The sequence below is a fragment of the Hippocampus guttulatus genome, chromosome 4, assembly GCF_054856545.1.
Source record: "Hippocampus guttulatus isolate MCC_2025c chromosome 4, RoL_Hgut_1.0, whole genome shotgun sequence".
Taxonomy (NCBI): domain Eukaryota; kingdom Metazoa; phylum Chordata; class Actinopteri; order Syngnathiformes; family Syngnathidae; genus Hippocampus; species Hippocampus guttulatus.
In genome coordinates, this window is record NC_141264.1 from 9172787 (window position 1) to 9200784 (window position 27998).

The window sequence follows — 27998 nt, forward strand, 5'->3', positions numbered from 1 at the left end:
CTCCTTTCTTTAATGAAAAAACATCCTGTTTTTCTGTCTCTCAATAAAATATTTACATCACTTTCCATCACACCAGTGTGTAGAAAAACCTACATTACCTTACAACATGCTGTATGTACAGTACATACCTGTATAAAACATTACATCCTCTTTTTTAAGGATGCACTTTGAGTCATTTTCAAGTCAATAACCTCAGACTGACGAACTAGACGTCCTCTGATCAAACACATTTAATGTGTGAGCATCCCTTCACTTGGAGCACTGTGTTGTCCAGTGTTGCCCTTGTGCAAGATTCTACAAAGAAATCAGACGAGAAGGTGACGAGAATGTACAGGCAAATCAAAGTAACAGAACCGAAAGATAAGCGGTATATAATTATTGAGTCATACAGTAGTAACGTTTCTATTTCATACTACTCTCAATCCAGATTTTGAAGTTTGCTACATGAGTGTAGACTGTATAGAGTTCAGGATCACACTCCCCTTGGTCGTAGCCAAAGCTTACTAGTCCCAGAAGTCTCCAAAGTCTCTTCTTATTTCCTTTTGGGGTAAAGCCGACAGAGGGATTCTCCTTGTTGTCAGTGAGCGCAGGAAGAATAAGGATTCCCCCAGTGTCAGATGGACATATGGTAGAGGGCCCATAGTTCGGCTTCTGGCTTGCACACAGCATGTTGTCAGTAACACTGACCGGCACCCCGTTACGGGCGTATTGCTGCTCGCATGGGACGATGTCAGCCAGGTGAACAAGGCCAACTCTTGCTTTTTCTTCTGCACCCAAACCTGAGTCAGGAAGTGGAGACCAGCCAGTCACAAGCCCTTGTCCAGACATCTCACCCTCACCCGGAATGTCTGACAGGCAGAGGGGTTGCACTTTCTCTCCAATCTTTGCTTTGTCCAGTAACTTGATGACAGCTATGTCCGAGTCAAGGATATGAGGGTCGTAATTTGGGTGAATAACGATGGTAGCCACCTTTGGGAGCAAAGAGAATGCAGTCATTATTGAAGAGCTGAATCACCAAACTATAAAAGTTCATCTTGAGCTTACCCTCAAGTGTTGGAGACCTTTATTTTCCCTGTGATCATCACGATAGTGTTTCCCTACCACCACCTTGATTTTAGCTGCATCCAGAGGATAAACCTTCCCCAGCTGTGTCACACAGTGGGCTGCAACCACAACACTCCTTTGGTTCACAAGAGCCCCACTGCACACCAGCTGCCAGACAGAAGCCCGGATATGATTGCTAGCTCTTGCACTGCCATCCTTCTTCACAGACCCAGTGTGGCTATCTGCCTTGGTCAGCTTGGTCTCTGCACCGTTGGTCGAGCGACGGTAGATGGCCACTAGCCAAGGCCAGTGAGCTTCTCCTGGCCTCTCAGGGTCAAAGGTTGGATGCTTCCCACACACTGCCAAAGAGGAGGTGACAAGGAGGAGAGGATAGAAAGGGAAAACCATGATGAAGAGGGAGGACAAACGTGGCTCACATTGAAGCTGTGTCAACACAAAGTATTGTTGAACGTTTTTTTCAGTTGTCTTCTGAAGGCCTTTTACTCTACAAAGAACAGAGCATTGCTATTTTGAAACGTGTTGACCAAAATGCAAAGTAGTTCTGGTTAGGAAATGTTGAATGGATCACAAAAATGCCATGCATGTCTCAGACCCATAAAAGGACCATATCAACCATACGTTTATGGACCTTGCTTTGTGCCCTTCCGGCCCACAAAAATGGTCTCAAACTGAATCCACGAACTTGGTAGCATGAATTTTAGACAACAGGGGTGTTCACACGGCAAGATTTGGTCCGGTGCTACGCCGGGGCTGCCCCAGTAGAGCGTTCACACGTGCAAATTAGCTCCGGCGTAGCCCCGGAAAACAGCTTACACCGGACCAAATTTGATCCACCTCAGGGAGGTGGTTTAAAAATTTGCTCCAGAGCAAATGCTCGTTTGCGAAGCAGCACCAGTGTAAATTTGCACGTGTGAACGCAACTGGGTTAAATTTGCTCCAGAGCAAATGCTTGTGAAGAGTACGTACGGCGAGAATGCGTTGCTTTCGTGCTCTGTCGGACTTCCGTCATGTGTTTGTTTAATAACGACACAAGACTTGGCTGGTAACATCTTTCCTTTTGTAGGAGACTGGACTGTCTCGGAGTTGTTTGTGTAGTTTGTTCCTTTGTTGTGTGTTCACAACCCCCCGGCCACCATATAATTTATTTTGTGATTTCCTCTCTTGATTTTCTGTTTGGCGCATTACGTGTTTGCTTTTCTGAGTGTCATTGAAGTCATCGTTGATTTACGTTTTCGGGGGCGGTCACTCTCGAGCAGAAGGCACGGAGACCGAGAAGGAGAAGGACGTGCCTGTCCAGTAGTTGCTTGAGTTGTGCGTACGTTTTAAAAAGAACCAACACGACAGCTCATTTGTTTTCTGTCGTTTTGCTCCGCTGCAGAAACTGCCGTGTGAACGCAAGTGGGGCTGCACCGACGCTGTGCCGGTGCTGACACGCTCAGCGGCTTTGTACGTGTGAACGCTCCACACAATTTGCTGCGGTGCAAAATATATCGCAACAAAATACATCGGTGCAGCGCCGGAGCAAATGTGTGCCGTGTGAACACCCCTGTTGTAACATGTGAGTTTTGTGTAATGGTCAGTGTAATGAGCCATATTGGTTGTGGCAAAGTGAAGCAAATTGTCAATATGGTTTCTCCTTGGAGATGTATCATCAAGCAAAATAGAGAATTGATGCTTTTGATTGTATGATGTTATCCTCGCTCAGTTTGACTATATTATTTGCACTTATATCTAATATTGAAGCCACATACAATATGGCAGATGGGCTGACGCATCGCTCTGAGCCGGTTCAACAATTGTCTGCTACAGAATTGAAAAGAAAAAAGAAAATTATATTTATATTCATTTTAGATTTTCAAAGAGTTTATGGCTGCCATGGAATCTTGTATTAAACGGTTTGAATACCTCTTTGGTTGCCGATATGTAAAATGTTCTTTCTCACTTGCTGTACAGTGATGCAACATGACAGTCTAAACACCGTAATGTAGGAATTTAAACGTCGCCTAATGTTCCAACCTCTGAAAGTATCAGAATGATCGCTCAAGTATTAGGGATTTTAGGGTGTTTTCCTCTTCATAGAGGCGCTCATTACAAAGTTTATGTCACTCCACGAAAGAAACAAAATATAAAATACATGACGTCTTGCAACATTACACAATGCCAAACTTTGAAAAATGTGCAGGACTCTCGCATGCGAACATTGATGTATTCATCGCGTATATGCCTGCCGACCTAACCTCACTTTCAGTAACACCTTGAAATTGGCTGTGGCAGATGAGACTGGCCATCAATCAAACAAAAATTACATAACTGGTTCTTTATATATTAAATGACTTTGTGATAAGCAACTCAACATTAGCATCTCACAACACAAAAATAGTCACTATGATAAAATTAAATAATTATAATAAACCCTGTTAGAAATCCGAGCCTTCAGCATGGTGGTCGGGTACTGTACAACAACAGTCATTTTTCTTAACCAGCTGGATTATCATTAGTGAAATGGGTGTCCGTAGGAACTTTATTGTTATGTTCTCTGACTGTACACTCGGTGGCAGTGTTGCTGTAAAAGTACTGTTCAAATGAAATAGCCTTCTAACAAAATATGATGTTTGGCCAAAGACCACATACTGAATGCGATTAGCGACGAATAAAGGGATGGATGAAAACCTACTTTCATCCTTGTGTAAAAATGGGCGCTGCATCTGGGACAGATGGACGGACCGTTCCGTCCCAGGGACGGAATGCCCAGCTCTGGTAATGAGTAGTTCAAGCTATGAGCTTAAGTGATTGGAGAAGAAGATTTTGTTTGGTTATTTATTGTTGAAATATTATCAGCATTTTGAATGTTGTGTTATACTGTTACTGCTGGGGCTGTGCTCCGTCAATTGAATGAGGAGAATATTTTACCATGGTAAATCATTAACCGCTTAGCAATATGAAGCCATTTGGAATTTATATCAACTTTGGGCAGTTCAAACAAAAATCTATAGTCATTACAATTTGAACTTGTAACATATGGCTAAGATGTCATTGATGGTTTGAATAATAGTGGAAAAAAAATCAGACAGACAAGTGACCTTTCTTAAAAGAAGTACACAGCTTTAAGGTTTTTGGGCTTTAGATTCACTGTATTATTGATTTTTTTCCTATTATTTAATCTGTTTTTTTTCTCAGTGCATGAAAATAAAAATAAAAACTTACCACACTGACTTTCTATTTCGTGTCATTAGTAAACAAATGCATGTAAGGACCTCAATAACGAAATGTGTGTTAACATACATTTAAAAAACATGTTCTACCAAATGGTTGAGCTGGAATCGAAGGTCCTTATAGCAAATGAATGTATTTTCTAAGCTCAAAAGTACTGATGATGTACTTTTGAGCGGGTAGTTAACCGGTTATGACCCATGTGAAGTTAAAAGGAACAACTAATAATGGATAAAATGTGTATTTCTACTGAATCCAAAATTCCATGGGCATAATTGTCCATTTCTTCTGTTCCAGTTGGCTTCTCTGTATATTTATGGTCTCCTTGCATCATGATGTCTATATGTAGAAAATGAAATGGTCTCATACTTCCAACCTGACCCTGGGTTAAGCAATTAAGAGACACCTAATGACAATGTTCCCATTTCTCGAAACACCAGCAATTTAGCTTGAAGCGTTCCATGATGACTGCAGTGTTGCCACATATCATTATGGAGCTCTGCTGCCCTCACCTGGTGAACAAGATACATGGCGCCCACTCCATTTGCCTGTCTTGAGGCAAGTACGACGAGGACTGCCGTTATGGTGGTAGAACGGAGACACACAGTCATATTCAATGTGTGTGTAAAGGTGGTGGAAACCCGCAGCCAGCTGTGAAGGCACTGGTGGCCCTTTGGTGGGGGCGTCAGACTGGATCTGTCGGCCCACTGCAGTCGAGTACAGCTTGTGCACTGGTGTCTTTCTGAGGGCCAAGAACAAGAGGAGATACACCTGTTCAAAGCATTTTATTGCATGGATTGTTTTGATTGTGAAAAAAGAAATTAAATTCAAGTTTTCTTTCTTTCTTCTGTTTGTTCATTTTTTCATCGACACTTGGGTCGGGGAAGCTTGCCGATTCCACAATAATGGTAATCTTTCAATTTAAACTACACTTTGAAGCAACAACACAGACATTGAAACAAACAAACAAACAAACCTGAATGGTGCTTGAGGGGGCAGGATTCTCTGTCTGACCAATTCTGAAACTTTGGGCTCCCGACATGCTGCAACAAACAAATTAGAATTGTTCATTTCAGAAGTTCAAGTCGGAAAGTGAAGTTCATATATTACAGGCCTTATAGATTCATTAACCAAGAAGCTTTGCAAATACATGTCCCAGTACAATGTTGTTTTTTTTCCACAAGTCATTATATAGCATCGTCCAAGACTTCACCACAAATATGATCCAAAACAAGAGCTGTGTGAAACCCTCTGTAAATATGACCATGGTGTACAGTATGTTATACTTGTTGTCAAAGGTGACGTTGTGTGTTAATTTTTTATGGTTTCCTGTTCAAAAATATGAAATGTTGCTTCATCTGAGGACATCAGGTTAACCTAGCGCAGGGGTGCCCATTACGTCGATCCTGATCTACCGGTAGATCTAAGACAGGTCCGAAGTAGATCCGAGGAGTGTCAAGGAGAAAAAAAACAAACAACCATTTGTGTGTCTTTGTACATGTTAGTAATATATTTTTTTGTGTTAATGTACGCTGCACCCTAATCATCCTATCAGTCTCATTTTCACAAAATAAATATTTAAAAAATAAAATAAAGCAGGTAAATCTTGAATTTACGGTGGCGCGTGATTACGTCACCAGAAGTTGTTAGCACTCAGCAGTCTGCAATTGCAGCTTGTGATAAGAGCTGTTCCGCTCTATCTTTTATCGTCATTATTCTCATTCAGAGTTTGCTTCGTGGCCAATTCACCGAGGGCACGGGCAAAGAATATGAACCAAGGAGGGCCCAGGGAAGCACTTTAAAACGGTACGTGTGAGCTACGACAGTTAACAGGCTGCAAAAGTGCATCGCATGCCTCAGTTTCAGGCTGTTTCTCATGATGGCGTGCGTGTGTGTGTGTGTGTGTGTGTGTGTGTGTGTGTGCGCGCGCGTGCGCATGCCGGTAAGGGTAGATCCCGTGAGGTTAGTTGATCGAAAAGTAGATCTTCGGTCCAAAAAGTTTGGGCACCCCTGACCTAGCGCAATATGCCTGACACTGTTAAAATATTTGGTAAAATATTTATCCATCCATTTTCCGATCCGCTTATTCTCACAAGGGTCGCATGGGGTGCTGGAGCCTATCCCAGCTGTCTTCGGGCAGGAGGCGGGGGGACACCCTGAACCGGTTGCCAGCCAATTGCAGGGCACACAGAGACGAACAACCATCCACGCTCACACCTAGGGACAATTTAGAGTGTTCAGTCAGCCTGCCATGCATGTTTTGGGAATGTGGGAGGAAACCGGAGTGCCCGGAGAAAACCCACGCAGGCCCGGGGAGAAAATACTAACTCCACACAGGGAGGAATTGAACGCGGTACCTCTGCACTGTGAGGTCGACGCGCTAACCACTGGACTGCCGGTAAAATATTTAGTTCTTCATCAATAACGATTTGTACTTTTGAGTTCCAACTCCAGGTACAAGTTCCAGATTGGGACTGAAAGTGAATATCCTCAGTGCAACCATAACAAATGTTCTCCATCCCCACAGACGTCTTTTGCCTTTTATAGCATCGTCTTCTGTCGGTTGTGTGAAGTAAATATGATAAAGCATCGTCATTACCTCGAACACACTGGGGCTGTTTGCCACTCCAGGTACCATCTGGTTGGCACCTTCGCAGGGGATCTCCACTCAGAGCGTAGGAATGATTACAGGAGAACTCCACTGTTTCAGGCTTGGCCCCTGGCATCATCACGTGATAACCATGGTAGAGGCGAGGGGGAGGTGGGCAGCTCCCCTCTGGAGAAGAGCACTTCATGTTCAAGGAGGGAAATAAGGGCGAAGAGAAACTTACTTATTCACATTCTTTCTTACCAAAGAAGCTCTGGTTTACGTCCTTCTCTTTTTCCTTCGCCTTTCGATCCGTATCAGGTTCCTTTGGTTTCTGGGTAGGACTTGTCTCCGCTTTGTCCTCTTTAATCGTTGGACTTTCCTTTGGCATCCCACTTTCCTCACCTCCTGCCCTATACAGCGTATACTGTGTAATATTGACTCTCGAGGGAATGATTTTCCTTCCTGGTAAAGCTGTTGTGTTGTTTTTACTTAAGTCATTCAGATCATCCGTGACTGTGTTGTTCTTTGCCATTTCCTGTTCAGAGATCTCTCCTGCGTTTATATCCTCCGAGACGACCGTCCGCAGTTTAGTGTCGTTGGGTCCAACTTTGCCAGAGTCTTTTTTTCCATTCACTTGCTCCTCTTTTCTTTCCTTCTCGCCTTGCCCTTTGTCTTTTATCACCACTACATCAGTGGTAGCCGTCTCCGACTTTGAGGACTGGCGGTCGTCTTTCTTCCCAGGTTTTACTATGTCAGCTTCTTTATTCTCGGCTGTGTCCAGCCCATTGTCTGGGCCGACATTACCCACTTTATCTCCACCGCCGCTGGTGGTTTTCTCCCGGCCAATACTTTTTTCGTCTTCATTCCTGTCCTCAGCCAGAGTTTTCCCTGGAATAGTACCAGTGGTTGTGTTGTCTGCTGTTGTACTCCAATGATCACTTTCTTTTTTGACACCTGTGTTCTCCTGGTTCTTTTCTTTAGATTTGCTGTCCTCTTTCTCACTGTCTATGTCTTCTTTGGCTGTATCTGGACCTTTTGCAGTCTCTTTTGCAGTTTCCTTGTCCTTTTCTGCTTCAGTGAGTGTGTTATTCACTGCAGACAAAGAAGGTGTGAAAAGATTTCTTTTGTCAATTATAATTTTGAATGTTGTCTCGATTGGCACACAAACAATTTCTAATTTCACAGCAAAGGCAAAGCTTGGCACATTATAATGGTGACACATGATAAACTCTCACTGACTAAGACACGTTTGTGTAAATCCATAAAGTGTGAGATTGTTTTTCCCTGTTACAGAATTGCTATACTCTTAATCAGACTGTCTACATCTTTCCTGATATCCACTACCAGGCAATGCTCAACATGATGCAGCACTATTAAGTCCATTATTAAGTTTAGCATAGGTTTTTCATCTTTTTAAACAAAATACAGTACTCTGCAATTGAGCAGAATTACGACCAAAACATGGACAGCCTTAAGGACAACATATTTTAAGAAATAGAGCTTCATTGCAAAATATGAGTTTGTTCATAGTTATGTCTGCAAAACTCCTGAGAAGTGATTATCATATTCTTTTTTTTAATGTACCACTAAAGCTAAAATAATTTAATATAATAAAAAGACTCAGAGGAGGTTCTTGAATTTGACTTCTCCTGCAGAACAAATTATGATCCATTATTGTTTTTTTGCCCTTGAGAAATTTGTGTAACATGAGAAATAAAGGCTTTAGAAAAGAAAATGAAATATTCCAATTACTTGACCTGACCTTGGGTACAAACAGGTTGAGTTCCGCTCCAGGTGTTGTTCGGAAGGCAGGTCCTTTGGGAGACCCCACTGAGTTCAAAGGGCTGATGGCAAAGGTACTGGAGAGCAATTAAAACATCATTGGGACCGTAAACCAAGAAGTGGTCCCCGTGTCTTGGCTTTGGTGGCAGCGCACACAATCTGTCGACTGGAACTTGAGGATATAGAAAAGGTATCAATTAAATGATGGTATGTTCAGTGATTATTATTTTCCATTAAATCAATAATGAATCAAGCCAAGTTATGGTTTACCACACTGTGGGGCAGGTGCACTCCAGGTGCCATCACTCAGGCAGATGGCAGCCCCTAATCCCTGCAACTCAAACCCTGCATCACATTGGAAAGCGATCCGTGCCCCTGCGTGATGAAACACTCCCTGTGTGGATCCATGGGTGGGCACCGGCGGCCTATGGCATCCCACCACTGAGCAGAAATACAAAGCGCATGCTCAGATCCTTTCTAAACAATTTCTGTCTGGAAAGAAAATGCTCAATTGTGAACAGAGACTATAAAAGGGTTCTCTTCCATCCCTCAAGCACTGATTGAGTGTACTTCGCTGCTGTAAAAGGCCACACAAATCCACCAATGTGTGACTTCATTGACTTCTGTTGCTTATTGGCCACAGGCAACATGTAAAAGTAATCCTCTGAGACTTATTCTTTTGTCAAGAATGTCAACACTTTGAAAGCAGTAAACCACACAGACTCATTATTGAATTGTATGAACAGTTCACGGCACAAATTGGAGCACATGGTTTGTAAACGCTGAAATGAAGAGATGCAGTAAAAAGGATTTTCGGCTAAATGTTCCATTTGCAGAGTAGTAAAAGTTGATTGGATAAAGTGCACTTGAATAGCTTTGGGAATACTTGATGGAAATGGAAAATGATCTGGACAGCTTCAGTAAATAAACACATTATACAAGAGGTGTAGTTCCTAACAGGCTGAAGGGTTAAAAAAAAAAAGTTATGCAATGCCATAAAAATATCTTAAATTCATAGAGTAAGGAGGAAATTATTGATGTCAGTAAGTTTGATGTGCTGTTATCTTTTAGTTGGACCCGGTCAACGGCATTCGCTGTAGCCTGATAGATCCAAACCAAGTATCCTTCCTTCCAATCTTGTATTTTCCAACACATTCAATTTCCAATCTTTTACTCCCTGATGGAAGGGAATGTTTTTGGCTAACCACCGGTGCAAAAAAGAGTGCAAAATCTGCAGTTGACTTTTTTTTCAGGGTTGTGAGCGGCTTTTAGATCTGAGGTTTTCCACCGCGGCTCAAGGGTGGAAAGCTTTCATTTTAAGAATGTAACACTTCCACGAAAAAGACAGCTACACAGGGTTACCCTGGCAGCACGTCAGATTAACACTTGCAGGCTTCCAGCAGCGCAGATTCCTTAGTACTGCAATGAAATATCCTTCATGTTTCTTAAAACTCTTTATGTGATGACATTGGGACACAAATTAAGACAATTTCTCAATGAAACGTGACATAGGAACATTACTCGTGTTTCTGAAATAAAAATGAGAGGCTGGAATTCCCGATGGATTACAGATGAATGAACCACTTGGCGTTTTATGGGAAGGCTGCCTCAAGAGAGCGATGCAGACTTGTTTTACTATTTATTTTATAGCCTTGAATGTAACCCTGAAAATGACACCACAACAAAACTTCTTTTTGCTGGCTCTTCTGGGAGATGTGTAAAATATAAAAACACAAGTTAAGTTCCAGACACCCATTAACGCAAGACAGCCAAAATGAGGGAGCACAAACTGACTTCTTCCACTGCGTTGGGGGAAAAACTTTGTGACATTAACAGAACAACACACACGCAGTATAATTTTCCTCTTCCTTCATGTACTTGCCATATTTCTGCAGATTTTTTTAAAATCTAAATTCCAGGACAGCTCATCTCCACCCAGCCCAAATTACAGTAAACGCTTCCTCCCCTTAAAATAAATAAATTAAAAGAAAATCACCTTTTCCGATTCGAGAATAAATAATCGGGGTAGAAGACTTTGCCAATAAACACCATCAAAGCAATGTTGAACAAAACACATTTGGTAAGCCCAAACTAAAATAAAATACTTGACATTTGACTATGAATAATCACTTGCCTCTTAGAGTCCACAACATTTTTCACTCATAAAATTCACTGAAAATCTCACCCTGGAAGTTAACAGACTTGCAACTATGCAACTGAAATTGACCTGCTGCTGGTTACTTATATAAATTATCAGACCCCAAAACACATTTGAGACATTTCTTTTCAGGAGTAAAACATCGACAAGTGTTCATTTTAGGGATGGATGAAGACTGTAGAAACTATGTCCAAAATGTAATATACTGTATTTCATTTGACTCGTTACTTGCATTTAAAATTAATATGTTTCTTCACAATATTACCCTCCATGTATAGCGGGAGTGCCCAAATCCGATCCTTGAGATTATCTTGTTTTACATGTTTCGGAGATTAATTGATTGAACCCTTTGATGCACCCTCGAACCTGATAACATGGTAAGATGCCCACTGCAGTAACAGCTGTCCCTGAAAGGGTTAATAATGATTTCGACATTTTAAAAGGAAAATGCAACATTTGTAACTATTGGTGGTAAAGTTAACTTGTTATGACTTGTAATGTGTCACTACATTGAGTGGCCAGTGGAGTAAATATTGACGGTGCAATCGGTGTGATTCACTGGATTTTGCAAATAGAATAGCTTGGGGGGGTGTCAGTCATGTGAGTCGTGTGGCCTGCATGGGAGGAAGAAATGAGAATTTATCCAATCAACTGTCAGTCACAATGAGTCTCATTGAATGCACATGGTGAATGCAAAAAAAGAATAAAAAGAAGCAAGATTAAATCAAAGCCAGGCAGAAAGAAGCTATAGCGTCTCACAGGAGTTGAGCGTCAGTTGGCCAGCTAGCTCCATCACCGAAGCGGGATTGAGCCTACCGCTGTATCTCGCTTCTCTGAGCGGTCAAAAGGAGAGTTCCACGCCACCACAGCATCAGAGGACAAATTCGGCACATTTGCCTCTGCCCACCTGTGCACCTGCTGCAGGGACTATTCTGTCCACACATCGAGGACGCTCCCATTATATTCTGCCTTCAGACACCAATGCCTAAAGCGATATAATAGCAATTTGGCTATGTACTGTAGGCCTCGCAGACAATACCCCAGAGACAAAAAACAAGACCTGCTGAGTACAAAGCCCTCAAGATAAGCTTCGAATGTGTGAGTACAGCTGATTGTTTTTGCTTTTTTTTCCCAAATGTACCTGGATGGTTCGGCACATCTGGAAAAGCTCATTTTACCCATGTCAAAACTAACTTTCTTTCTCATCTGAATACTCGGTGCCCCCGATCGTCCCATTTGGGATTGTGGAAGCACAGTTAAGTCAAAATGCCAAGATGTTTTATCACGATGGCAGAGGTCGAGCAAACAGGATAAACTTATGTTTAAAACAGGGTAGGGGTAGAATACAATAGACCAGCATGGTTTTGTTGTGTTTTTGTTGTGGCCATGATGGTTTCGCCAGAAAGAGCAAAACTACAGCAGCAAAAGCAAGGCAAACCTCCTAATGTTCAAAGAGCCCAGCCCTCGGTCAATGGGCAACCCGCTCTGTGAACTAAGCCACAGCCGCATAAAGACTGTCTTTTTTATGTTTTTTAAGCTTTATTGTTTTACTCATAAAATAAACGCTGGGATTAGTGATACATCATCACTCATTTTGTACTTTATGTGTTCAAGTGATGAGACATTAATTATTGTCTTTGTCTGAAATATTGTCAGTTTTAATGACATGGACTTAATTCATGTCACAGCAGGGGCCACGTTAGGTCTGTGGGAATTGTGCCAAACTTTGCTTCGTTTTGACATACAAAAAAGTCTGTCAAAAATAAACATCCAATACATTTTTATTCTCCTTAGAACGTAAAATAATTTCAATATACACTTTACACAAATTGACCATCACATGTGAGTACACTGCACCTGAGATGTTTTGACAAAAGCTATCACACAAAATAAAACTGAATTAAAATTGGTAAAACATCTTAAAAAGCTTAATGCTTACCGTGAATCTCAACAAATAATATCTATATATTTTTTAAAGACTATTATGAAATTATCACCTTCACTTTTCTTCTGCCACTCAGGCTTTTAATCAGGCAAATTAGCATTGAGAAAAACGAATGCTCTCAATTTTTCAGGGTTGAGGCGGTTTCTCCTTTCAGGGAATGTCTGTCCCATTCTCAAGAAAACTCTCTGAAGGCCTGAAGTTATAACAATGCACATCCTCTTCATCATGAGTTTGCTAATCCTATGACACGCAAGTTCTCCGGCAGCTCCTCCTCTGCACCTCTGCCCCGATTTCCTCCAACACTGCTGTTGTTTACTCGACCTCTCCCTTCTGCTCAGGCCTTTCGTGTCTTGCACTGGTGGAGCTCCCATTGCACTCAAAGAGTTTACAAAGGCTCCATTCCCATCTTTCACTTTAAACAGCTCTTCAAAAGACTCCATTTGTTCGTGATGGTCACATGGCTACTAATTAACTGCTTTCAGGTCTACTTTTGATGATTAATTTTGTGTTGTGGTACTGTAGTGTGGTAACTGTGATGTTACAAAAATATGATGAGCAACTCATATTACTGTACTTTCTTAATGCCTATCATGTGTTACAGCAGCGCATTACTTTTGTAAACCACAACACTTTTCATAAGCAACAGCAATGGTGGACAACAGCGAACGGAAACAGTAGTGTATGTGTGTGGCGAGAATGGCATCTGTGTGTAGGCAACATGCACCATTTCATAACATCACACTCGACTACAGGGGTTGTTCCTGCGATACCAATTGACTAATGATGACTCATTTGACCCAAGAATGAATGTCAACAGTACCCTCCCAGCAACAACTAAAAACAGATGTTCGTGGGTTTGGTCCGTTTTTGTGACGTGTTAAGAGACTTACCATTTTCACACCTCTTGCCTGTATAGCCAGCCAGACAGGCACAGTGATATGTGGAAGAGCTGTCGAGGATACAAGTCCCATCGTGTAGGCAAGGAAAGGAGCTGCAGGCTGTCACAAAATAAATACAGCGTCAAGGTACATAAATCAGGATTGTATTCATTTTAAGGAGAAACATAAAACCGTGATCGCACTGCAGAGTCTGAAGTGGTAGAAAGTGGGGTATACTTCAAGCTGGCGCCATTTCAATGTCATTTTCATTTTCCGTTTCTAAATGTGCGTGGTCAAGTCGTGAAAGGCGTAAAGCTCTTTTTATGAGATGTGGCTTTGCAGTTTGTACGGTAAAAGTGTGTCCGATTTTGAGCACACTACTTTTTTTTTTTAATTGAATGCTCTGACATAAACCTGCTGTCAATCCACCTCTGTCAGTCATGTACAATTGCTGCGATGTTGTGCATCTGAAAGATGCTTGTTAAAATCTGGTTAACCCTCTTGACAATCTGTATGTGATGAGATTGACAGGCTCTGCAACACACTGTGAAACTTAGCCCGAAAGCTATAACCTTCAGTTTCGCATCTCAAAACAGACAGGACTTTCAGTCAGCATACACCAACAAAACCAGTACTTTCGATTCTCGTTGTGAGTCGCTGAAGCTTTGAGAGGCCGTTGCATTACAAAGTCAGATTGTAAAATTGGCTGTGAGAAATATCGTATTTATTTGTTACGTAATTGTGGAATTTATGCAAACTTAAGGGTTCCATGCAATAATTGCAAACAAAACACGTAGAAAAATATGTATTGAAGACAGAGGTTTTTGTTTGATATCATATATAAGGGAAAGGGAAAGCCATTTTACAGTTGTAGTTTTACATTTGTGGTGGATTATAAAGTTGTATGAATGATTATACCATCAAGGACAAGCAGGCCTAAGTATAATAAATACTAGCTCGGTGCGTTTGATAAACACTGCAGTTTTGTTCCTGTAAGAGTTAGTTGCCACAAAAATATAGGCACGGGCCCACAAAGCTGTTAATGTGAAGTGTAGAAGAAGGCGAGGTCACAAATATGATTATGTAAAAAACGTATTCTTCTGGGAGAGGTGACTCGTTGGTAGGCGTTCCTTTTTCCATAACTCTTTGTTCCATTATACTGGCTCACCTTATCAAAGAAGACTTGGGTGGGTACCCACGGGCAGTACCTCGACTCATAGAGGCTTGACTTACATCATGTGACAAAGTGAATTCTTCACACTGTCAACACAACAATAACACTGAGCCTGTGCTCTAATTATTCGAGATTCATCACAGTTGATTTGCCTGTCTTTTGTGCGTGATTTCAAGTCGCACTCAGTGAATGTGTGAGTGTGAAAGGTTGCCTTGTCTCTTTACGTGCCCTGTCATTGTCTGGTGAGCAATCCACATTGTAGTCTACCTTTTGCCCAATGTCAGCTAGGATAGCTTCCAGCTTCCTCTGACCCTGATTGGGATAAGCGGTGTCGAAAATGGGAAGATGGATAGGTGACGTATAAAGGAATGTTGGAAACCCAACTGATGACTTGTCTTACACCCAGCAGTATCATGTTGTCTAAAATTGGGACCGATAATCCAAATAAATCCAACATCTCTAACCATTTCCAATGAAAAGCTTGTTTGTTCATTTTGGCTCTAAATGGAACTTTTGCAACGTTTTCATTATGCTATGAATTCATTGTTTTGGTCATTTGGGATCATATTTGTTACTGAACATGCCATACGCCTCACAGCATTTTCCTTTTAATAACCCAACAATTAACTGATTGCATAGTGCTGCACTTTAGTATTGCTTTAGTGGGAAGCAGATGCACATTAAGACATACCTGAACTCTCCTGGAATGTAGCAAAGAAGCCATCATAATTCTTGTAACCATCAGACTCAAAATGTATGTGGAGACTGTTGCCAGAGCTCCGAATGGGAGCGGGTCTGTTGTTTCCACAGAACCGACCTATAACACGAGAGTTGATGCTGTCACCATCTCTGACCTCCACGAAGTCATAGCGACAAGAATGATGTACCTCCAAACTCAGCATCATAAACCTGTTGGCATGAAGACCGACATGAATGGAATAAGCAAACAAACACAATCCAACACCTTAGCAACTGCTGCGATCACACCCTCCCGCCTTATGCGAGCACCTGTGTTATCTGGCAGCGCTCCACCAGCTGCCACTGCAGTCGTCATGCTTCAGATCACTCAGAAGGAAAACAGGCAATGCACAGTTACGATTGACAGCAATTACTCTAACAGCTGCAGAAAGTGACTGGAACTCTGAATACATAATTTGCTGATGTGAAAGGTGATTTAGATGGATGTTCCATTGTACTTGACGAGGAGTAATTTACTACTTACAGTTTTCATATTGGAGATGCAAATGAAAGAACGCGTCCATTTGTGTTTTATTCTTGTCACTGCAAACACATTTCTTTCTGAGGCCAACCATTTACAAGCCTTGCACTTGACTGACTTTGGAAAGCTCAATGATCTTTATCACTCTTCACATTAAGAAGATATTTATCATGGACACTCTTTTTGTGCCTGTTAAACAGGGAAAATGCACCTATAAATACTTTTCTGTTTGTGTGACTGACGATTATTATTGCGAATAAACAGCATGACGGCTCTAGCCGAGATAAACGTCTTAACTATGTCTGATCAGTAGCTATTAAACGTCTATTTTAAAAAAAAAAACTTCAATCAAAACAAATTTTGGGGCCCATGTTGGTGCTTCAACACACCGTGGTTATAGAAAAGATGCAAATGATGTGAGCATAGTTTGCCTCACCATGATACTCGAAGCCATCATAACTACATGCTTATCCATAATCCATCCCTCTATTTTCTTTATTCCATCTGAAGGTCAAGGATGAGCTGGAGTCGACCATCGCCTATCTTGGACTAAAATGTGGGGTACATCTTGGGCTGGTCAACAGTAAGTCAAAGATGGCTTGGAATTCCTATGACATCTTCAAAATAGAAGCTAAACTGGAATTCGGTTGACATTTAGAAAAACAGCATCCCACCAAATAAGCCTCTAATGTCTTTTAAAATGTATGCATGTCTAATTTAGCATCAGACTGGAAACGTTCACTGAAGTGCTTTCAATCATTTCTTAACATTCAGCATCCAGCAAACTATTTTTCCATCCACAGTGCTGCTTTTTAACTGTGAAAGCCTGCACAAACACTTGACTATTAAAAAATGTATAAGTAATGACGCACTGGAAAGGTTCTCACTCAGCTGTAAAGTAATTAAAGGGGGAAAAAAATCCTGCTGGGTTTTCCAAAGCTGTAGACTTTACAAATGATTCGTATTGTAGAAATATCTGAGCTGAACAGACATTTGATCTACTGCCAGCGATTAATCACTAGTACAGATGGCCAATTCATATTCCAGGGAAGGCTATCATACCAATCGAGGACAAGCCTTGACCTGAACAGCAAGTTGAAGCTCGGAGAGGGAAGTTCTAATCGTCTAGGAAAGAGACGATTTATTTTGTGTGCCACATAACAGAAGTACCACCTTACCTGAGTTCGATTGTGAAAGGTTGGTCCACCTGTATTGTCCACTCGCAGCGAGCGTTGTTGGGGTAGCTCTCCAGAACTATGTGACCCTGGCGTTTGCGGATCACCCCACCACACTCTGTTTAATACAACGAAAAGATCCTTTGGACACTTTTGGACACTTGCACAGAAACTGATATATCTACTGTATAACATTTTACAAGCTTTTAATGACAGCTGATCTACTATGTTGGTCTATAGGCTGCACATTGGTCTGTTTTGGCTCTCATTATGAATCCAGAGTTCTAATATGCTTCACAGAAAGAAAAGAACACGTCATACTGTACAACAAACAAATAAGTTTTTATCCTTTAAATGGGAAAAAAATGCATTATATTGAGCGGGAACAAATGGTGAAGCCGTGGAGTCCAATTCTTTTCCATATGAAAAGGTATCTTCAGTTTTGACTGTCAAGAAGACCTCGTGGGCATGGCCATTCTTCCAAGAGCGCATAGACATCCCAGATGTAGAGATGTGCAGAGGGAAGGAAAAAGCATTTACTTCATCCCACAGAAATGGATGTCAGTGTACAGTCATGCGTTTCTTCAGAAATGTGCGTCACTTACTCATGCAATCTCCACCAGACCATCCAGGTCGACACTCGGCACAATATTGGCCACGGATGAAAAAGTCATCTTTGGGACCCCATGTCCCGTTGTTGCACCGCTTACAGTTCTCAAAAAGACTGCAACCTGAAAGAGACACAATGGAATCCAAGAGCCTAATCTCAAAAAAGGACCAAGAGTCTTCAACAGGGGTGACCAACGTGGTTTTTGCAGTCACCAGGCTACCCTCAAAGATCATTTGCTGTGTTCTAAATATGGCTCATCTGTGATGTGGGAGGAAACCGGAGTACCTGGTGAAAATCTACACAGGCATGGAGAAAAGCAAATTCTGGAGCCCTGATGTGAACACATGCACAACCTCACAACTGTGAGGCGGATCTGCCAACCATTTCCTCATCAAGCCACCCAGAGTGAATTAGTATCTTTCAAAAAGATTTTAGGACTGCAAACGACATGAAAGTGGCAAAAGACAAATAATAATAATAATAAAATAATAATAGATACGAATGAAACAAATGAATTTCAACTCAAAATTGCGCAGGCAGTGAATCATTTTGGGCATACCGTATTCACGGAAAAACGAATCTTGAGTCAATAGTACCATTTGATCAGCTCACCAAAATATCATCCGTAGCTTCATCCTGAGGCCGTGACTTACCCTAGCACACAGCACTATCTGCTTATTCTGCTTGACCCCCATGCTTGTAATGCAGAGTCACCACTGCTATAGACACTCGATACATTTCCTTTATATGAACTCTGCTAAACTCATTACTCTCATCTTTAACTGTAAATGGATGCGGAAACATTTTTACTCCTTTTATTCGAAACATGGCAAAGAAAAAAAAACTCAAAACGGTTTTCTTAAAGGACGGATTTTAAGTGGCTGCTGAGTAAATTGAGGGGGAGGGAGGCAAAGTATGACAAGTATAAATTGGAACAGCAAATGGGAACTTACACATGGTAAATTATGACTCGACTGTGCATTGTCCCTATGAGTACATTTAGTTTTTTTTACAGCTCAACACAGGGGACTTGTGTCCGCCGTAATTCCCAACATCTGTTTTTCTTCTATAAAAGCACTTTCGTTCTATGTAGAAAACATGACATTCTTCTGGAGGAAATTGGCATTTCAGAAAACAACTTGAAGAAGAAAAAAAAAGATTTTGCGTCAAACTGAACATGTGTGCTGAAATGACCCGTATTGTCAGTACATAGTTATGCATCTCTCCTGTGAGAACCAACATAAACACCATGAGTTGCATTAAACACTCTCAAGAGATGTTGTGATGTGAGGTTGGTATGGAAACAAATTAGATCAGACATAATATTGTTGCTTTCCAGGTTTCCCAGCGCGTTTATTTGTCTCCCTGCATTGTAAAGGCCAAAGGAATCAGACAGCTCTTGGTGTTGTGCCAAGTACATGGCACGCATTATTGAAAGACTTTAAGATAGAGCTGACTAAAATCAACATACCCTCGCAATCTCCTATTTCCGTGTCTAAAAGCATGCCACTCTTGTGTCGAACAGCATTGAGATGGATGATGAATTGAGTTAGTCTGACTTTTTTTTTTTAATCTGCGGGTGTAATATTGAGAGAAATCCACATTCTACAAAAGAATCAGATAGAAGTGCTGTGATATTCTAAGTAGATGGCCATATCTTAAAAAGAAGTTGTTGACTCTGGTTGTAAAATGTCCACCATATTATGTACTTGTGGCCAAAGTTGGGTCACGTGCCTTGCACACATAGAACAGCTAATATGGGATGTATTCATCAACCTCCACTAGATGAATACAACATATTATCAACTAATTTCGCAATGAGACATTCAGCATCGCTGCTTCTGGTCGTTGATTGTGGGCCAGGCGCTCTGTCAGATCCAACTTAAGTCATATGTGACAGCTGACCTTTTTGTGATTTGGGATGAAAGGACAATAAATCCCTCAGAGACATTCAAAACATATATTTAAAAGTCTACCCAAAACAATGGAAGCTGTATTTGTGTTATGTTTTTGTTTAGGTTACATTTGGGTTTGTGTCCTTTTTGACTGCACCTGTTCTCGTCATCCGTGTTCCTTGTGTTGAACCAATTGGCTCCGTCAACCCTTTGTGTCTCGTGCAGGTGTTTCTCGTTGTCTCGTCACTTAGCTTGTATTTAGTTCCCTGGGTTCTGTCAGTCTTTGTTGGATCATTGTGATTGTTTGTTGTGAGTGTCTGCATGCTCCTGTCACATCTTGTGCCTGTCATAGTTTTTTTTCTTCACTACTTTGGTTTGTAGTGATTTTCAGGATTACGTTCGAGTCAGTTAGTTTTTTTTCCCAGCGTACTCCTGTTTGTATTTCCTGTCCTATTCTACCACCACGTAAAACCTGACAATTCGCTTCCTCTAGGAGTAGTAGATCCATCCATCCATTTTCCGAACCGCTTAATCCTCACTAGGGTCGCGGGGAGTGCTGGAGCCTATCCCAGCCGTCTTCGGGCCGTAGGCGGGGGACACCCTGAACCGATTGCCAGCCAATCGCAGGGCACACAGAGACGAACAACCAAGCGCACTCACACCTAGGGACAATTTAGTGTGTACAACCAGCCTGCCATGCATGTTTTTGGAACGTGGGAGGAAACCGGAGTACCCGGAGAAAACCCACACAGGCCCGGGGAGAACATGCAAACTCCACACAGGGAGGCCGGAGCTGGAATTGAACCCGGTACCTCTGCACTGCGAAGTCAACGTGCTAACCACTGGACTACCGGGCCGCGGAGTAGAAGCAAGCAGTCTCAATTTGTTTTAACACTGTTGACTGTCGATTTGAATACATCTTTTCTGTTTTTTCATTTCTAAAATGATGTGGCCTGACACTAGGGATGGCATAGGGTTCATTGAATGAGGAAAATGTTGGTAAATGTCAAAACACTTCAGAACAAGATTACCGAATCGTGCCAATCGCCTGGCAGCCACTGATGAAGTTGTACCTGGATGGATGATGCAGGGGTCACACTCATCGATCGCGTTGCGGCAGCATGGTACAGCGTAGCCCACTGATGTCCCCTGCAGGGGGCATTTGCAGCGGATCACATCATACTCGCAACATCCCCTGCACATGATGTTCCACTCCGGGCCTGGGCAGTGGTTGTACAAATACCTGTAATCTTAATAAGACAATACAGTACTTTAGACCGACAAGCCTCATTTTAAACCACTCGGAAAATATCCACAAAAGGACTGTGTCATGAGTACACAAACAGAGAGGATGATAACCGTGGTTGAAATGGAAGATGTCGAATCGAGACATTTGCATGAGCAGCCTCGACTTTGATGTCCACAGACGGCTACTGTGTTTACTGGTCTTGTGTTTATGTGTGCTGCTCCTGAACGGTGCTCTGCTTATTTACAAAGCTATGTGGCCTCAAGCTTCTCTTTGGAGTTACCGTGCGTGCATGTGTGTGTGTGTGTGTGTGTGTTTTGTGTAGGAAATCAAACATCAAGCATGCTGCTACAATATGAAAGCCACCATGACTGACAATTGAATCCATTAGACAGTTCTGGCGACATTCTAGGTACTTTGAGCATTTTTGTGTGATTGTGTCAAGGTTTTCTGTTTCATTTGGGAAACAGACAGGGGCATGTCCTTGTGGCAGAAGAACAGATCCAGCACTTTAAATTTGGCAGCGTGTTCTTCCAACATTGAGCTCATCATTTCAATTCTTATTTGACACATTATTTGTACATTAAAAGCAGACTAAGTCCCTTCAAATAGTATGAATGTTTCCTAATTTTATCAAAATCTTCCACTATTTTTGCTCCACAAGCATTGGTACACGTGTCAAATCCTGGTCCAGAAAAGTAAAAACCCTGCCATTGTGTGACTATAGTCGCAGGTGTTTCTGCTTTGCCCAAAGGTAAACAACCTTACACCACTGCGATGATACAATGAATTTGATATCAATCACCTGCAATTGGGGAAATGTATTTCCCGGAGGTTAATTTCTATGCAGGCATGGCAGATTTTATAAAGCTGCTTGCGGGCTTCATGCTGTTTTATATCTTCTTTTCCCTTGCCGAAGTTATTTTGTATTTGACGACGTGGGTTTGGTTGAATTTGTGCTCGAACGCTCCACCAGTCTTTGACTACATCTGTCTGTGCTCACAAAAATATGTAATGAATGCCTCCAAACAACACAAACACACCAGGCACTTCACACACACACACACACACACACACACACACACGCACACACTATTCAAGCTTTCATACCAACCACTAGTTGCAGATTGTTGTTGTGGCAACAAATATAAACTGACAACCCCATCAATTTTGTTTTTGTATACTGGCAACTTTGTGTTGAATTATTATATTTCAGAACGTCTGTCTCCGTTTGACCAAAACGATAATCTTACACTTCACGTCCAAAATGATCATCCTTCGGGGATTTCCATGCTGGAACCACAAGCATGCACTGTAAGCGTGGACAATACTTCTTTATAGAAAAGTTGATGAAACAAAACAAAATAGCATCCAACACAAGTAAATCCTTGTGTGTGTGTGTATGTGTGTGTGTGTGTGTGTGTGTGTGTGTGTGTGAGAGAGAGAGAGAGAGAATTAAAAACAGCATATTTGGCCAACAAAACTAATGAGTGATGTTTTGAGGCAGAGGACAATGATTTGACGTCAGTCTGTGAAAAAGGAGACCATTAACACTTTTCTGCTTTCGGTCACAAGATAAAAATTGTTGTGACCAAGTGCACTTCAGATGACTGATGTTTTGTGAGTAACATGACTCGAATTATATCCATTGTGCAACGCGGGATTAAAAGCATCAGACAAGTTACTGATGAATGTCAGCATTCGTTCTGTTTACTTTGACCTTTAACCAGGAGCAATGGCCCCCAGCACAAGATGAAAAAAGTGTTTAAAAGGTGTGATGAGTGCCATATGGTGATTGAGGGGGTGCAGCAGACCCCATTTCTTCTCATGAGACCACTTTACTTCTTTCCTACGAGGTAAAGGACACTGGTCCAAGAGAGTTGAAAACCTGAATTAAGGCCACAGAGCTAGCATGGTAATGTCATTAGACGGGATGGGGCTGTGTCCCTAGAGAGCCGACCCACGGTTGCCTTCAACCTGTTGAGGTATCACTACCTCAAGTTGAAAATATGATACTACATTGTTGCATTCTTTCTTTATCATATTTGCAAGAGATGTGTTTGTTAGCAGGTTTACACCAAAAACAAACAAAAAAAATGTCGTCAGGATTGTTGAGAGGTGGATGCGCCAAGCAGGATCACATTACATTTTCCATACATCTTGAAACTGCGTATGGAAAAAAAAGCAAAATCAAGGAATTTTTTTAATTCAACTATTGTCCTCTCCGCGGAAGCAAAGTGGAGAGTCCACCATCTGAGATCCAAGGCATTGTGTCATTCTGCATAAATCAAAACGAAGTCTGAAGACGGCCGGGGTAGACTCCAACACGCACATGACCCCACTGAGGATAAACTGTGAATGTTTCGACTTTACAACAACAAGTTGATTGCAGTGTTTTGGTGTGTGTACTGATGATGATAGCGTTCTCTCGCTGCCTTGTAAAAACACACGTGGTGGGGACATCCAAGTCAACACCTCAAGCTAACAAAACCCTTGCATAGAAACAATTGTGTGAGTAGTTTTACACAGTTTGGGTTGTGCGAGGATTATTCCTTTGCCAGTGTGCACGTAAATGGAATGTTACTTGAGTTCAGAAAGAAGTACTGTTTTTAAATTTATTTGAAACAAACCACGCCATTGATTCATAGAGCAAATTATATTAAGATCCAGATTTCACGGAGAGTTCTGACAATGTGTTCCTTTACATCTGTAATGTAAAAAAAGGCAGCCAGTGAGCTGCATGCCCAAGGCTAGCGTACTACATTTATAGCTAATGTCAGACAGGTAGTTGTGCTGCCATTTGGGGGGTGGGGGAGGGCGGTTAAAGAGAGATTCCTCACTGATCTTTGGCAAACATTCAAAGTGTCAATTCTTTTGTTGTTTGATGTTTTTAAGTAGATGTTTATTCGATACAACCTCAAGTATCCCAAATCCAGAGTTATGTGGAAGCCAGTGGGACGAAGGATCAGCAAGGAGCACCTAAGATCTCATATAAAGACATTCAGTTTGTTGATGTGTGCTTTATTCATGGTCAAATTGTTATTTCATTGGGGGAGGGAGGATTTTTCTTCAAGCAAAATGTATTATTAACTATTTTCACTTGTGGATTATAACCCTGGTGGAACTTGATCACCCAAAACCATGACAGTTTGATTCTAAAGCTACAAAAGTTGCAGCAGGTATCGTAGTATCCATGCAAAAAAAGGACACTGAAAACGGATGTTACGAGAAACAACATGGTGGAGCTGGCCAAAATCACACTAACACTCACAAGCAACCCTAAGGAGAACATACAGCATAAAGCATGGAACAATCAGTTCCATGGAAAAGCAGCAACGTGATCATGAAGTCCGGGGTTTAGGGTTTTAGGAGGTTCATTATTTCATGTCTCCTCTGAGTGCAAAAGAAGAGTAATATTTACCCACACTAAAATAGTGTTGTTTTGGGATACACATTGTATTATTTTACTTCACGGCCCATCACTGTTTCTTTTTGTGGTTTTCTTATTTGGTTTCATTGCACAGATTTTTATTACTGGGCGGTCACTTGGAGGCTGAATGTATTTGTTAAATTGCAGTGAAGGCACAATTTCTTGTACAGAATCAAATCTCGGCTCTGTGCTTGTGTTGGTTTTCTCCACTTAGACTGACCTTTACGTTCTTCTCTTTTGATGTCCAACCCAAATGTTTACAGCAAAAATGAAATAATCTGCCTCACCATTTCAATACATTTGGAGGGGAGTGTAGTTCAAGCACTACTAGAATCACAGTAATTATTATGGTAGTTTCCACTTTGATCTGAATGCAGACTGTGTTACGGCGGCTTCTTGAAATGGGAAGTGATGTTTGATCCTCCCCACCCCTACAGATGGTGGAGACTCTTTACAAGCATGTGAAAAAGTCAGACAGAAGAAAAAACAGTCATTGTCACACTTTTCATCACCTGGTGGAGACCTCCTTGTGCCACATGGCACTCTGATCCAAAAAAAAACAGCATCTGCAACTCAGCTGCACACCTTTTGATCACCCTGACATCATTGCCGACACAGCCGGAGAAGTGATCATGGAAAATGAATACTTTGCACCATGTATCAGTTGAGTTTGATCCACAACGCAGTAAGTGTAGACTTGGGGTCAAACAACCTCTAAACCCTGACCTTTGTTGTCAGCAACCATCCATCCATCCATTTTCTAATCCGCTTATCCTCACGAGGGTCGCGGACTCGCTGGAGCCTATCCCAGCTGTCTTTGCGCAGTAAGCGTACAACCTAAACCGGATGCCAGCCCATCGCAGGACACACACAGACGAATATACGTTTGTGAGGACAATCACATATAGGTACAATTTAAAGTTTTCCATGAACCTATAATGCATGTTTTTGTGATGTGGGAGGAAACTGGAGTACCCGGAGCGAACCCACACAGACACGGGGAAAACATGCAAACTCCATACTGGAAGGCCGAGGTTTGGGATTGAATGTGAGCGTTTGTTTGGACTGTTTCAATAGTTGGCTTTCACGTCAGATGACAGTTCGGGGAAAATAAGATAAATCAAGAGTTACCCCATTTGCATAATTCAATACTGATACCCAAATGCACAGGAATGCCTCTGTGCATCCCACCGTCTGTGGCGTTTGCACCTGTGATCATATAGCTTGACGTTTTCTTACAATTTCTTGCTGCCGTATCTTATTTTGCATGGAAACTAAATTATAATTATTTAATACTGGATCACGTAAAGGCTAAATGTTGTCTAGCTGTCGGCCAAAATATTGACATATGACTATAGTAAATTGCAATCCCTCACACATAAACCACTATTAGCTATTGATACACTATCCAAGTAAGTATATTCACACAAGTTTATTTTTTTTAATGATGCAAATATTATTATTATTATGAATGTATTATCAAAGCTGCCTAGCGAAACCATCCTTCCATTTTCTTACAACACATTCTGCGCGGGATCATGGGGAGTTGAAGCCCGCTGACTTTGGGTGAAGGACAGACAACATCAAGACTGGTTGACAGTCAATCACCGACTCGAGTGGAGAGCAGCAATCACTCACACTCACACCATCACTTAGTGGGAACCCAAACCCACACCACCTGCATGGAAGACAGGTGAGGGACCCATATTCAGTGACATCTATGCCCAGAAAAACAACAACAAATGAAAACACATGGTTAAGTCAAGGTTGGACTAATGCATACAGATGTATTGACGACATCCATCTATTGTGATTAGCAGAAAGACACATAAATAGAAACGCTTAACTCCTAATTACCCAAGTGGATGTTTGCTTTGAAAACTTTAACATTCGGATGCTAAATATATCTAAGTAGTGTTGTTTGTGGGGGGTTGTTATAAAAAGCTAAATTGGACTATATTTTTATGATACGATTCAGAAAGCAAAATGTAATTTTCTATTCACTTATTTTAATTTCATAATTGGTGTTTACTTTATTCTTAATATGCAATCAGAATATTGTACAAGTTTTCCTTTGCTCAGTTACATCAATGTTGGAATGCATCATAGCTTTTCAAGGTTGTAATTACAGCAGGGTGTGAATTGCTTTTGATTTGCACCCACACTGCAAAATGTCGACAATAGAGAATGTATTCTGAACAAAAACTCATGCAAAACTGCCTTGTCAAGTACAGAACATGACGCAGTTATTATTATTATACAGTATACAATTAAACCATTTCCTCAAGGCAAAATCGTGGTTATTTTAACCATGACATACTATGGAAAATGTTCCGTGCGCGAATGTGCAAGTGGACTTTTGCGTAGTCGCCGCAGCAGCAGCTGCCTGGTATTTTGAGGTCAGTGTGATTTAACCATCATGGAACAAGAAAACCCCCGAGGGAACATTGTGGGCACTGCAGATCTAAGTGTGGGCTTATCCCGCCGCTCATCCTGTTCATTGCTCTAATGAACTTCCTCTGCTCGGAAAACCCACAAACGAAGTGCAATATCATTTTATTATCCACTTGGAGGGTGGAATGGTTGAACATACAGTATAAGGGTATGTCGCACTGCTAAACTTTAATTGTCCTGTTTTATTTTTGTTAAATGCTGACACGCAGCACAGGAAAGGACACAACACTATGCAGTAAAATAACCCTGCTCATGCACGCCCTTATAGAAGGACATTCTAAACATTTGCATTCAAATTGTGAAGAGAAAATTCTCTTTGCAGCTGCTGCATTGAAAAGATCAATGAGCAGATGACAAATAGTCTCCAGAGTGACTCAGCTGACAACACTCTATGAAAGAGGCAAGGAGCTTTTGTAATGACTGCCAGTCAACACAGACGAGCTCACTGGCCAACATGACTTTATTGTGTTTTGACTGCTTGGAGATGTGCAAAGTGGAGTCGGAGGCCAGAGGAGACTTTGGCACATGCATCACTGCAGTCATCATGATCGATTCAAACTTTGCTTGCTACATCCTGTAGAAGTCATCAAGGGGGAATACACAGAGACTATTTCAAGTGAGACAACTTTGACATTTAAGGGGAAATTGTTGCACAAAGACGTGTACCAAGTCTGAACAATGCTATGAAAGGAATGTGCCGTAACAGCACTTTTTTTGTTTTATGCAAGACCAGATAAACAATCTTCACATGATCATGAATGTACCAAATTATACCAAACTCTATATCTCATCTTTGCAAGAGACGATGGACAAAATCACCTCTGTTAACAACAGCGCCATAAATCCTTCTGAAGATTTGGGCATTCCAGTCCTGCTTTTGTGCTATTAAGAGACGTAAAGAAAGACTGGATCAAGACAAAGATATTGGCTTTTTGAGAACAAAGGATCGACAATGAAGAGAAAGCGTTGAACTATATAAGTAAACTTGGTCTCTTACTGTTGGGCCAGGAGCTCCCCTGAGGTACGAAGATAAAGATGAGGAGGAAAATGAGAGGGAACCAGCCTGCCCTCCCGCTGATAATTGTGCTGGTCCAGGGAATTGCGTGGGAGCCCCCATCGGTCTGCCCCAGCTGTAGTCCATGTTCCGCAGACAGCATGCTGCAGTCT

General features: G+C 41.6%; 1 protein-coding gene across 1 annotated transcript; it reads right to left on the minus strand.

The window, feature by feature from the left end:
- Window positions 1-3: 3 nt before the first annotated feature.
- On the minus strand, window positions 4-27997 carry pamr1b (peptidase domain containing associated with muscle regeneration 1b). The gene is made up of 14 exons (XM_086110143.1): window positions 27829-27997; window positions 20775-20951; window positions 17802-17927; window positions 17200-17314; window positions 15494-15711; window positions 13641-13748; window positions 8918-9088; window positions 8628-8819; window positions 7127-7957; window positions 6875-7051; window positions 5252-5318; window positions 4788-5017; window positions 1045-1403; window positions 4-969 (listed from the first exon to the last, which is right to left on the minus strand). The coding sequence occupies exons 1-14, from the start codon at window positions 27986-27988 to the stop codon at window positions 403-405; spliced, it is 3498 nt and encodes a 1165-aa protein (XP_085966269.1). The 5' UTR covers window positions 27989-27997; the 3' UTR covers window positions 4-402.
- Between the last annotated feature and the right edge of the window lies 1 nt (window position 27998).

What these genes read in the sequence shown, in the direction of transcription:
- pamr1b (XM_086110143.1), bottom strand. Translation starts at nt 27,988, where the DNA reads ATGCTGTCTGCGGAACATGGACTACAGCTGGGGCAGACCGATGGGGGC. An exon ending in CCCCTGCATCATCCATCCAG is followed by an intron (nt 17,928 to 20,774) that starts GTACAACTTCAT and finishes TGTCTCTTTCAG; the next exon opens with GTTGCAGTCTTTTTGAGAAC. An exon ending in CCCCCTCAAGCACCATTCAG is followed by an intron (nt 5,018 to 5,251) that starts GTTTGTTTGTTT and finishes CTTGGCCCTCAG; the next exon opens with AAAGACACCAGTGCACAAGC.